The sequence below is a fragment of the Falco naumanni genome, chromosome Z, assembly GCF_017639655.2.
Source record: "Falco naumanni isolate bFalNau1 chromosome Z, bFalNau1.pat, whole genome shotgun sequence".
Classification (NCBI taxonomy): domain Eukaryota; kingdom Metazoa; phylum Chordata; class Aves; order Falconiformes; family Falconidae; genus Falco; species Falco naumanni.
The window spans coordinates 86417940-86430876 of NC_054080.1; the positions used below are offsets into that span (position 1 = coordinate 86417940).

General features: G+C 39.8%; 1 protein-coding gene across 7 annotated transcripts in view; it reads left to right on the forward strand.

Annotated features, from left to right (window-relative positions):
- Positions 1-12498, forward strand: part of ZNF532 (zinc finger protein 532) — a 51842-nt gene extending 39344 nt beyond the window's left edge. For all 7 annotated transcript variants that reach the window (XM_040579363.1, XM_040579366.1, XM_040579360.1 and 4 more), the window contains 4 exons: positions 25-303; positions 5941-6053; positions 7736-7883; positions 10158-12498. In XM_040579363.1, coding sequence (XP_040435297.1) covers positions 25-303; positions 5941-6053; positions 7736-7883; positions 10158-10652 — 1035 coding nt within the window. In that variant the 3' untranslated portion in view covers positions 10653-12498. The remainder of the gene's footprint in view (positions 1-24; positions 304-5940; positions 6054-7735; positions 7884-10157) is intronic.
- The last annotated feature ends 439 nt before the right edge of the window (positions 12499-12937 follow it).

The window sequence follows — 12937 nt, forward strand, 5'->3', positions numbered from 1 at the left end:
CTTTTTTTTTCTCTTCTATTGTAGTCTATGCATGGAACTTTGAAAAGTGTTGAGGGGCCACCAAACCTGGGGATAAACCTGCCTCTCAGTACTAAACCCACAAATCAGAACTCAGCCAGTCACAACAAAGAGGACACAAAATCTGTCAACGGAACAGAAAAGTTGGAGAAGAAATCTCCTTCTCCCATAAAGAAAGCAGAGCCTAAAAAAATCGCTAACCCTGGCTGGACATGTTGGGAGTGTGATAGACTCTTCACTCAGAGAGACGTTTACATCTCCCACATGAGGAAAGAACATGGAAAGGTAAGTGAATTAAACCTGAAATATTAAGTCTTTTTTTCCAAATTCAGTTGTGTTTTTGCAAATAGTTCCTTTAAGTTCCATTGCTATTCTTCACTGTTCTTGTATCTATTTAATTTTCTCTCTTTGGCTGCTTAGTTTTTGTCATTTGCTGCATATTTCTACTGAGAAAATCCCCACAGTCTTACTTAGTTGTAGGCTTGTTTATCCAGTACCAAAATTTCTTCAAGATGGAAAGAGTGAAAGACGTTCCAGTATTTCATCCAAGTCATCTAGTATGATCCAGGTTCTTTTTTTTCCTTTGTGCCTTCTCAGTTTCCTCTCTCTCCTGAAAGTTCATTAACTGTTAGACTCAGGGACTATGTTTTATTGGTCCAATGACTGCCAAATGGCATTTCATTTTAAAGGCAGACACACTCTAGGGTCAAGCCATTACTCTAATCTTAGACTTGTAGGTTCAGCCAACAAGTTGACTGAATTGAACAAGTTGTATTTTGTATTTAAAGCAGCTGGATTTGGGATAGCTTACTTAAAATGGATTGAAAGTGAAATACAGGAATGCTGTATTGTCAAGTCAGCAGAAGGGCAGTTTGATGCCCTCCCTGCATCCAGTAGCTTTTCCAGTTACATGAAATTAAAAAGACTGGCAGGTAAGCGATAGTGAAACTGCTCCTCGGTTGGACCCCTCTTAGCTGTGTTTGAGATAGACAGGAGCAAGCTCCAGCCTGATGCTGACACACAGCAGCCTTCTGCTATCCAGTCCTGTCCTGCACTGTGCGCTAGTGAAAACGGTCTGACTCTTTCCTCGGCTGGGAAGCAGGGAACTAAACTCATGTTCTGTGCTGTGCTGCAGAAAAAGAGCAGAACTGGAAGGGGTAATTGACCTATTTTGTCTAAGTGGAGAAGAATCATCCTGAGTGAAAAGCTGTAGTTTTCAGGATGCTAATATGCTTTAATAAATGATAGCACATTTCCAGAGGTTTCTCTGTCCCTTCAAATTACAGTGCTTATCTCTAAAGCTGTTGTGCAAATTATTTTATTCTGTTTATAAATATTTTATGGAAAAGCTCAAAATGCCAGGCTACTGAGTGTCATCTGTAGTTTTCTTGTGACAACTTCAAGCAAATAGCACCCAAGCCTGACTGACAGGACACTTATTTCCACATTTCTTAGCTGCATGGCCAGGCCTCCTTGGAACAAAACACACAAAACCAAAGGGTTATGGTTCACATAACTACATTTTCTTTTACCTGGTTCTCCTTCCACAGCATGAGGGCATGAAAAGCAGACAAACAGCTGAGATCATGTGATCTCCACTTGATTACTCCACTTGCTTTAAAAGACCACTTTTGCATTTCTGTCCATTGAAGTCACTGAGGAGCTGTTAATTGCTATAGTTTCAAGCCTAGCAGGTATATTCCTGACACCTCTGCTAGGTAGTGTTTATAAAGAAACGTGGTAAATTGTCTTACAGTCCCTGTGGCATGCAGATGCACTGAATACTTCTTTCTGATCCTGCAACACTCATACAATCATAGTCTAATTTTTGGTCAAAATCAGTCTCTCTAGGAGCATGTAAATTGTTGGCCCACTCTCTTTTGCGTGTTAGTCCAAATATTGACTCATCAGTGCTTTTACCGGCAAAAAGAAGTAAGTTTTAAGGCCAGACGCATTTTGCATTGATGCAATCCTTAAAAACAAAACAACACAACCTCCCTATGAAACTGTCACTTCAAAGTGGACTAGACAATGATATCCAGTCTGATCACATCTGCAGCAAAATGGCAGAAGACATGTAAAATAAGGTTAGTAACACATCGATAATGCTTTCTAAGTATTAGCTTTAAATATACATCTTTCTGATGTTTAATAAGAATGTGCAATGTTACTTCAAGAGCAGCACTTACTGCGAAATATTTGATAATTTTTGCACTGAAGTACTGGCCTAAAGGTCTGTTCCTCTGCTTAGATTTACATGCTATTTCTTATCCCTATTCAAGCAGTTCCTCAAATCACACCGGAGGCATGATATATATTAAAATGGATAGAGATACAATTCCATGTCTTTCAGAAATGGGTGATAAAGACTAGTTGCTATGTTCCTTCCAGACATCTTGAAATTTTCAGTACCTGTTAACTTTCAAATGGACTATATTCAAAACCTAAACTTTTATGGATATGTTTTATTGTAGAGACTAGAAATGAGCATAAGATAACCAAGTATGTGATATAGGTCTAATAAATAATGGAATTAATGTATAGTCTGGTTTTCTTAAGAATTATAGGTGTGAGTTAAATGCTCGAAAATGATCTATGCCAAATGTTTATTAAAAACTTCAATTAAGCATTTATTGAGCTGTTCACAAAGTCCTTTGTCATGTAAGGTATTTGAAGATATTTAGTTTCAAACTTCTCATTGCTGCTTTTGCAGGATCAGAGTGAATGTTTGGAGCCTGTAACTCTTCTTAGCTGATCTTAGGCTGGATTACTCAGAGGTATTCACAGGAGAGGTGCTGCAGTGTGCATCCTCTTTGGACATGAGTTTCCAGACCTTATTGGGAAATGTCAGCACAGACAGACAGATTCACATTTTCTGTTTCTTCCTGAGCTGGTTGAAGGTGAGCCAGCAGTAGGGTAGGAAAACTAGTAGCCACCTTGGTGTGACTCTGCCTGATCTTAAAAGTGCTGGGCTGGGTATTTTAGGTTTAGTTTTGTTTTGTTTTTTAAAGTTATTAGCCCAGACAAAGGGTGGTACTAACAAGTCTGTATGACTCCTGGCTTGAAACTGGATTGTGTATGTGTGCACCAAGCCAGGCAGACATATGCTGAGCTTCCTAGAACTTGCGTGTAAGTGCGTTTCTGTGAAAGGACAGATGTTTTCTAAGCAGGAGTTGCTTTACCAATTCTGACTTGCTGGGCATCTAATTGAACATCCTCTTCATTCCCGTAGAGACAAGATGCTGTACAACAGGTCATGCTGCACCTAATTACAGAACTAATTTTTTAGTTCTTTGGGATTTGGCTGCCATTGCAGAAGCTAATGCATCCAAAATGCTATTTGGGTCTCTATCCAGAATCTTCCCAGTGAATTTTACAGTGAGTTTGTTGTCATCAATGGTTACCCCAGGTAGTGCAGCTGGTGCTCTGACGGGGACTGGGTCCTACTGAGCACAGTCCTGCGGCTTTTCTGACTACATGCTTGGTACAGCTACACTGTGCAGTGGCCTCGGCAAAGATACGTGGGCTGCCTTGGTTGAGCTTGTATGTTTGTACAGCATGGTGCAGGGCCGTTTCTTGATAGAAGCACCAGTATGACTTCACATTTCATTTTACAAATCCTTCCCGGAACATTGCATCCATAAGCATATCGGAAAACCATACTGCAAAATGTATTGATTAATGCATTAGCATTAATGAGTATATGCACTGTGTGTGCACACTGTCAGGTTTTCACCTTTCACAACTAAAGAGCGAAATATGTTGATTTTCTTTTATTTTAATTGGCCTTTAAATGTAGAAAAGGAAGTCTAGGTTGAGCAGCACTGTGCCTCTAACAGCATTATGTTGACTAGCCCCAATAAAATCACCAGATCATGCTTCCTAATGGGCTGCTTCACATTTGCATGAACAACCTTTCAGAACTGCTTGTCTTTCCTTCCCCCGTGCTCCATGTGATTTTGGTCTTGATAGCAAAAGGTCTCTCATCTCACTGTAACAGCTCTTACTCCATTAGCTGTTCCAGACATCACTTTTTCCTGTGTACAAGCTTTCTACCGTTCACTCCAAACTTTGCAATAAATGATAATTTTCAATAATGACATCACGTCTGCAGACCTCCACTGCCTTGTCTGTAGCTGTTCCTTAGCAATGTAGCCGTTAGGGAGAATATGAACATCAGCATAAAGTTTGGCACTCAGAGCACAAATATAAGATGGATGTTTTCCAGTTCCTTAAGCATTTCTGAATGGCTTGAGCCTGTTAGTATTTAGAATTGAGAATTCTTTTTTAGTATTAGTATTGTTATTGTTGTTACTAATTAATATTGGGCACCAGAGAATTACTCATGTCATACTAAAATGTCCATGTGGATTATTGTGTATCTGCATTGTTTAGGAGTTTGTGACTTCCACAGAAGCAAAGAATAAAAGAGCTAAACTCTCCCCATTACTCTGTGAAGAAAACTTTTGCTATTGAGTGCTTTGGAAAAGGGACAGATCTTGGGTGGATTCTCCAGAGTAGTCAGGAAGGGTCCAGGTTCAAGCATTGATTCCAGGTCTTTCACTCAGTGGCCTCAGTTGGAATAGTAGAATAAAATTTTCATTAGTTTTTTTCAGTTTCCCAATAAATGCAGCAAAGAGAACGGTATTGACACTGTGAAGGTAAACTATGATCAGTGCTAGACCAGGAAAAGTCAATCCAAGGAACATGATTTTTCTTCTAGATACTTGACTGACGGTATGAGACTGTCTGTTGCTTCACTTTCGCCTGACTAGCAGGCATGAGCCATCCCTCAGGCTGGAACACTTGAAATCTGGGTCCACACAATCTGAATTCCTTTTGGAAGGTTCCAATAAAGTCCATTTCTTCTTCAGACCCAAGGCACCTTGAATCTGGCAGGAATCATACTGAATGATAAGTGTGGGATCCTGGCCCTGACTGGATTGTTGAAAAGTAAACTGAAAAATAATCTGGAGAAGTCTTCAGTTAGATTTGTTTGATCAGTGTTTGGATTTAATCTCCAAGATGTTGTTTCGATTTCCTTGTTGCTGCCAAAACAGCAAAACCTACAGTAATGAACAATCTTGTTACCTGTGAAAGGAAGCAGAAAATCTGATTGGAAAAATTTCCATTTCCTTTCTAGAGCTGCTCCAGTTGCTCTTTGAACTGAGTTCCGTGACCGATGGAATTCAAGGGACAGGACCATGTAATTCATTCTTGGGGCCTGTATAATCTGCAGTTTCAGAGATGTTATTTTGTCATATTCTATAGCTCCTGTGGCCATGTTCAGCTGGAATGACGTAGGTGGAGACCACACCATCCTTTTCAGCTTCCTTCCTTTTCTTTCTTCTTCCACTTAACAAACTAATGTAAAACCCACAGAATTCCCCAAACAGACATCCCTCAAGTTGGCATTGGACCATTTCTTCATTACTTTTGTGAGCCCTCTTAATGTGTCCATAATGTTTTGCTTTGATCATTATTACATGCTCTTCACCCATCCCTGTACATGCCTGATTAGCACTTTCAGTCAGCAGCTGCAGGCTTAGTTTGGTGGTGGGAAGGGAAAGGTTACTTCATAGTGAGAGCAAATCTCTCACCGTGCTCCCTTTACTGATCCAGAAATAATCCACTGATCTTCCTTGCGTCTTTAGTGAAAGAAACTCTACTCATACGTAGTCTGTGACACCAGTTTACAACTGGTGATAGATGTGTGTGTGTAACTCACACTGGCCACACTGCCTTGAAAGAAGTCCAGGTCCTCTGACTTCTGCAGTGTTGCTGTAGGAGTGGTGTGTACTTGAAGGTACAGTACCAAACGCTGGTAAGTGGTGTTTCCTTTCCTGTTATCAAAAGGTTCGACACATGCACTACTTCTACTGAGCTTTTTTTAATTAATGTATTTTTCTTCTTTTTTTAAAGCAAATGAAGAAACATCCTTGTCGGCAATGTGACAAATCTTTCAGCTCATCCCATAGTTTATGTCGTCACAATCGTATCAAGCACAAAGGCATTAGGAAGGTTTATACATGCTCGTAAGTTCTACTTTTATTTATTGAGAAATAGAGTATAAGCCAACAAAAAACATTAAATTTATTTTCTTGACTGTATAAAAGCCAGCATCCCATTCATTCAAATGAATCAGGTATTTAGATGTATATACAGGCCAAGCTATTCAGGCTGTCCTGCATGCATAAAACGTAACAGGCTACTGAGAATGCACATACATGAAGCCTGCTGTCTTTCAGGGGCTTTGGCAAGCAAATCTGAAACTTCACTGAGCTGAGAATTTGCATGGCTGACATTTCTACAGTGGTGAACCTGGTGTTCAATAGTCTCTCAAATGTACAACCCACTCTTCTAATCTACAAAAGCCAATATTTGTTGTATTTTTCTTGGATGTAAAATGATATGTAATGTCTAAAAATCCTTAGTGATGTTTAAGTGGCTGGAGAGATGATACATAATTTAATAGAAAAATCCATGTCAGTCAGACAAGATATATAATACAAACCTTCTGTTATATCTCTTCATTTATAGTTTTGTGTGTATTTACATGCTGGGGAACTGAGTTTGAAGTTCTGAAAAGGAAGGTGCAAGCTGCAGCCGTTCTCTGCACCCCTTCTCTGCTGTAGTGTGATCTCTGCTTTGTTATGGGAAGCACAAGGCCCACAGGCTCAGGGGTGTGGAAACTTGAGAGTGCCGTGCATAGCGTAGCATTCCAACAAAGTGCTTTATATCCCCTGGCTGCCTGGCAGAACCCATGCACCAGGTTGTTTCTAATGCACCCTTAATTTCTGCTTCAGTGCACATGAGCTTGCTAGCCTAGACACCATTTCTCTTGGTATATGACAAGTAGCAAGTGTCTGGTTTTGGCATACCCTTTGAGCAGAAAGCTTTTTGTGGTTCTGTGGGTTTTTTTCAGAATGCCTACAGTACTGCCTCTTTGCTGTTTGGTTTGGGTTTGTTCTGATTTGGTTTTTTTAAATAAAGTTAAATGAAACAGCATTTGCAAAGTTAAAACCTTAGGAGAGAAACTTCTCCCCTGCAGTTCTTACTTGGCTGTCCCTCCTCCAGACACCTGTACAGTATGTTACAACATTGGAGCTCAGGAGAAATACACTTCCCAAAAGCACATAAGAGGTTTAGGAGCGATGCAGCTGGTTCTGTGTGGGAGAACAAAGCACAGGTTGTTAAAGACAAGCTTGTTCTGCTGGTTAGTTTGAGGTTGGAAAGGGAGCTGAGAAGGAATTACTAGTTCCAAGGAGATAAAGTACTTGGGTTTGAATGCAGAATTGCCATTTGGAGCTAGCATTCATACTACGTGGAAGGTGATTGCTTTTCCTTTGAAATCTGGGAAACGTCTAATAGAATGTACAGTTTGGTGACACTAATAGAGGTCCAAGAAATAAACTTGGATGCTGCCAGGTTCTATTCTGACTCACACTTTATACCATTTTGGATATTATCTTCAGAGAATTTCTCATTTGCTCTGAATATAGATTGCTTAGTCATTTCCAGTTTTATTTTTGTAATTTTGCTCACTTTCTTATAATACTTACCTGTGCAATTGATTGGAAAAACATTGTCACTATCTTCAATAGATTGTACTCTAGCCTGGATTTATTTACTAGACCTATTTGTATTCTTCAGAATACTATGACTTTTGTTAAGCATCACATTTGAATCTGAGCATGTCTGCTTTGTGTTTATACAGGCACTGCCCAGATTCAAGACGTACTTTTACCAAGCGGTTGATGTTGGAAAAACATATTCAGTTGATGCATGGAATTAAAGACCCTGATGTGAAAGAAATGACTGAATCAACCAATATTGAAGAAAGAGAAGTAAAAGAAGACATAAAGGTAATCACTTAGAAGCTTTATTCAGTCACTGAGTGAATTTTTTGTGGCTGTATTTTCAGGATCTTTAAACAGATGCAGGTATTTTGATCCCTTAAATGTCTGATCTTCTGTCAGGTAGAGCCCAAAAAATGTCTTGGAAGGTTCTTGTAACACATTCTGTTGTGCTTGAACTAGAACATGTTTTTGCAAAGATCATTGAGAGTGATGGTTTGATGGAGAATATAACTTACCCCTTAGTGGTTTGTTTTAAGAGCATCTTTTAAAACATCTTACGAGGAGCAGCTGAGGGAACTCAGATTGTTTGTTTGGAGAAATGAGGAGACAGGGGGGATCTTATCGCTCCCTACAGCTACGTGAAAGGAAGCTGTAGCCAGGCGGGGTCGGTCTCTTCCCCCAGGCAACAAGTGACAGGATGAGAGGGAATAGTCTCAAGTTGTGCCAGAGGAGGTTTAGGTTGAGTATTAGGAAAAGTGTCTTCACCGAAAGGGCTGCTTCACTGGCACAGGCTGCGCAGGGAGCGGATGGAGTCACCAGCCCTGGGGGTGTTTAAAACATGCACAGGTGCGGTGCTCAGGGCCATGGGTTAGTGATGGGCTTGGCAGTGCTGGGTTAGCAGTTGGACTCAGTGCTCTTAAAGGTCTTTTCCAACCTAAATGGCTCTGTAATTCTCTGCAACCAAGTCCTCTCATATCTGTAGAAAAGCTGCAGGTTACGTAGAAGCAATGTGACCTTCTTCCAAATACCCAGCCTTGACCCTATTTGATACACATTTTCCAGTGAAACTGCTTTCAGTCTGATGACTGAAATACAGCAGGGTCTCCTGCTGTACTTGGCATTGGTGTGGCCTCACCTTGAGCACTGTGTGCAGTTCTGGGCCCCACAATTTCAGGAAGGATGTTCAGGTACTTGGATGCCTCCAGAGAAGGACAAAGCTGGTGAAGGGCTGGAAGGCATTTCTTGCGAGGAGCAGCTGAGGACTCTGGGCTTGTCTAGTTTGGAGAGAGGGAGGCTGAGGGGCAACCTCGTTGCTCTCTGCAGCTTCCCAAGGAGGGGATGTGGAGAGGGAGGTGCTGAGCTCTTCTCCCTGGGATCCAGGGACAGGGCGCCTGGGAACGGCTCAAAGCTGCGCATGGGGAGGTTCAGACTGGACGTGAAGAAGCATTTCTTTACCAAGAGAGTGCTCAAACCCTGGGACAGGCTTCCTGGAGAGGTGGTCAATGCCCCACGCCTGTCAGCGTTTAAGAGGCATTTGGACAATGCCCTTGACAATGTGCTTTAACTTTTGGTCAGCCCTGGAGGGGCCAGGCAGTTGGGCTAGATGACCATTGTAGGTCCCTTCCAGCTTAAATACTCTTTTCTAAAAGGTATGCGCACAAGCTACCTTGGTTCAATATTCTATTTTTCTTCTGCTGCTGAGTGTTAGGAGGAAAGCAAAAATGACAGCGCTATCCAAAGACTTGTTACATGCAGAAATTAACAACATTTTTTAAGAGTTTTGGACTCTATATGATAAAGAATATCACCTGTGATGGCACGTCCAAAGCTGACAGCAGAGACACAAACATATCTGTCTTTTAAAATGTACTGTTGTCCTTTACATGACTCTCTTTCAGCCCAACATACTGCATTCTTTAAGTGATGAAAATACAGCAGCTATACACATTGTTTTCATAAACATCATGGAGCATATCAGAGCTACACAGGATGCAGAAGATTCCTGAGGAATATTCATGTCAGAAGAATAACAAGGAGAATATAAAAAGTTATTAGTTTCATTAGTTTAAAAAACTGTGCATGTTGAGCCATCCTTTGGCAATATGTTAGTTTGGTTACTAACAATCAGGAAATAATCTGTCAAGTCAAATTTCAAAGATGAAATGAGTAATTAAAGTGGAGTTCCAACAGGTAGTGCTGAAAAGTTCCTAGACTGATACGCTACATTCTGTACACAGTTGAAGTTTCATTGTGTGTGTACTTGGATGCAGTTACAGTGGCAAATATTTATTCAAGTTTATACAGTGTATTAGATACTGTAGCTCTATCAGAACTGACAAAACAAATTTTACATGCAACTCATAGTAAAAAAAAATAATCCCCTTTTTTTTTCCCAGTATGTACAACATATATTTGCTAGTAGTATTTCAAATATTATATTTATCAGAGTTGTACTAGAATCTGCCAAGGGAAGGTTTTTAAAGTTTGCAAGTCACAAACAGTCATGAAAAGAATTGTATATTTATGCTTACATTATATACCATTTATGGCTTTTTTTAGGTTCCCAGTCCAAAGCGTAAATTGGAAGAACCTGTACTGGAGTTCAGGCCTCCACGAGGTGCAATCACTCAGCCACTGAAGAAGCTAAAGATAAATGTTTTTAAAGTTCACAAGTGTGCTGTTTGTGGCTTTACAACAGAAAATCTTCTCCAGTTTCATGAACATATTCCTCAGCATAAATCCGATGGCTCTTCATACCAATGCAGGGAATGTGGACTCTGCTACACATCTCATGTGTCCCTCTCCAGACATCTCTTCATTGTACATAAGCTGAAGGAGCCTCAACCAGTGTCAAAACAAAATGGGTCTGGGGAGGATAATCAGCAAGAAAATAAACCCAACCATGAGGATGAATCATCTGACAGTACAGCATCAGACAGAAGATGCAAAGTGTGTGCAAAGACTTTTGAAACTGAAGCGGCCTTAAACACTCACATGAGAACACATGGCATGGCCTTCATTAAGTCAAAAAGAATGAGTTCAGCTGAAAAGTGATCAGATTACTTGGGACACAGAAATCTCTCTCCACATTGGAATACTAATGACATTTTTGCTACAGAAAGTTCAAGGTATAATAGTGTTAACAGTACTGTTCAGGCTGTTGCAATATATTCTGCATAAAAGTGTCCCCTTCGCCTCATTGTCTATACCCTCAAAACCATTGAAGCAGTATTTGAGTTGAAAAGAGTTTGTGTATATTTAAGGTAATAACTTTTATACTCTTTGTTATGTGTTTCTATAGGTATCTAGTGGAAAATTTGGGTTATTCTGTTTTGTTTCTGGGTTTTTTTCTAGTAAGTTTCTTTTAAACAGAGTTCTGAATGCTGGGGCAGTTCCTTAGGTTCTCTTAAACTGTTTATTTGAATGCTTCTGAAAGAAGGTTTAGCTAATGGAAGTACATCAGAAAGCAGTGCTTGGAGGGGAGTGGGGAGGGGAAGCAAGCTAAGGGGAGATTTTAAATTCTAAGAACTCGTGCTTCTAAATGTCTAAGGAAGCTTTTAAACTTTCTCTTTAAAAATGTGTATTAAAAAAAAAAAGAAGAAAAAGTGCCAGTGCATATGTAAAATGCAGTGCTGGTTTTAGGTGGCAACACCAGAACAGGTGCAGACCCCTAGAATGATAATGTACTTTTGAAAAGTATAATTGCACAATTCTATGTATCATGAAGTGATTGATTTTTTAGGTCATCAGGTGCTTGTGATCAAAGCTCAAATTGTTACAAAAGGGCTGGGCTGCTCTGGATTTAACAAATAAGATGTAATTAGAGGAATAGGTTTATAATGATGATGGGTTTTGTCATGTAATTTATTAAACATTATATAGAATCAAGTACACAGTATTATGTATTTTCCTTTATTTCTGGTTTTTTGAAAGAAAAATTATTGAAAGAAAATGGTTAACCCTTGATACAGGGGTTGGTATTTCCCAGCTCTGTATGCTCATGCCAAATGTTCTGGTGCTCAGTCTCACATACAACCACAACTGTCAAGAAGTTAACACACCAGCCTACATAAGGATAATTGGGGCTTTCAGCTTTAGCACAGACCGTATGAAGCTAGTTCAGCCATTTCAAACGTGTATCTTATATCACTACTTAACGCTTTCACAAAGTACAAAAAGGTACCATACTGTCCCTTTCATATATAGTTCTCTGTGAGAGTTATATTTTTGGGGTTTTTTTTGCATTTTATACCTTGTATGTATCCCTAAAAAAAAAAATTTGTACTTTTTTTTTTTAAAAAATGTGTAAATATATAGATAGCTGCATGATACACAGTAGTAATTGTTTGGTTCCTTAAAAGTCTTGCTGCTGTCAGATGTTACTATACACTATGTCCATTACAACTGTATTAAACACATTTCATATGTAAATAAATGTGGAGCATTTTGCCCCTGAAGATTTGTGAGATTCTGCTATTTATCATTAAATTTTAACAGTTTTAAAAATGGAAGTGTTTGAAAAAATACGGATCCTTCTCAGCCACCTCTGTTAAATTTCTTAATCACTCTGAAAGTTGTGATTCAGATACGTTAGTTCTGCTTTCTCTCTTCATCCTCATTCTTAATTTGGTTTGTTGGTAAATGCTTGTTATCCCATTTATAATTACACACATATTGAGTGGTTATGAGGTACTTTTCCATCCTAAAACATGCAGCTGGTGTCGCAGGATCTTAGTGTGTAATGTACACTGGTTATCACTGCCCTTTCCATTAAGTGTATACCTCTTGAACACTTGTTTGTTGATGTGCACTGTCAACTGTACAACAACAGAGTTATCACTATGCAGAATGGTGTTTTGTATACAGTGAACAGATAATAAAAGTTAAATTTTCACAGCCATTATTAATACTTCTGTTTATTTTCTCTTTTCACTCTCTTGCATCTGCAAGGGATGCTGTGAACCAGTAGCTTAGGTCACTGTTGGTACTGCCAAGAGGCAAAACTCTGAAAGGTACAGACCAGTCATCTGAAAGCTGTGGGGCACGATATGAAACCACTCCTTGCTCAGCACCTGCCTCACAGGTCAGACGTGTGCAGTGCAAGGTCCCATGCTGCCTTTGTCCCTGTGACTGGCACCGTGGGTTCCCATGGCAGTTCATTTGGCCACAGCCATTGAGAGGAGCTTGGCTACTTGACAGCAGGCTCTATTCAGTTTTCATTGGAAGATTGATTTAACTCTCCTAATAATCCCTTGAAAGGTTTAAGGGTTCATGGGTCTTGAGCTGCCCCATAATCTTAGACACATACCTGTGTCAGAGCTTATTCATGCTCAGGTATG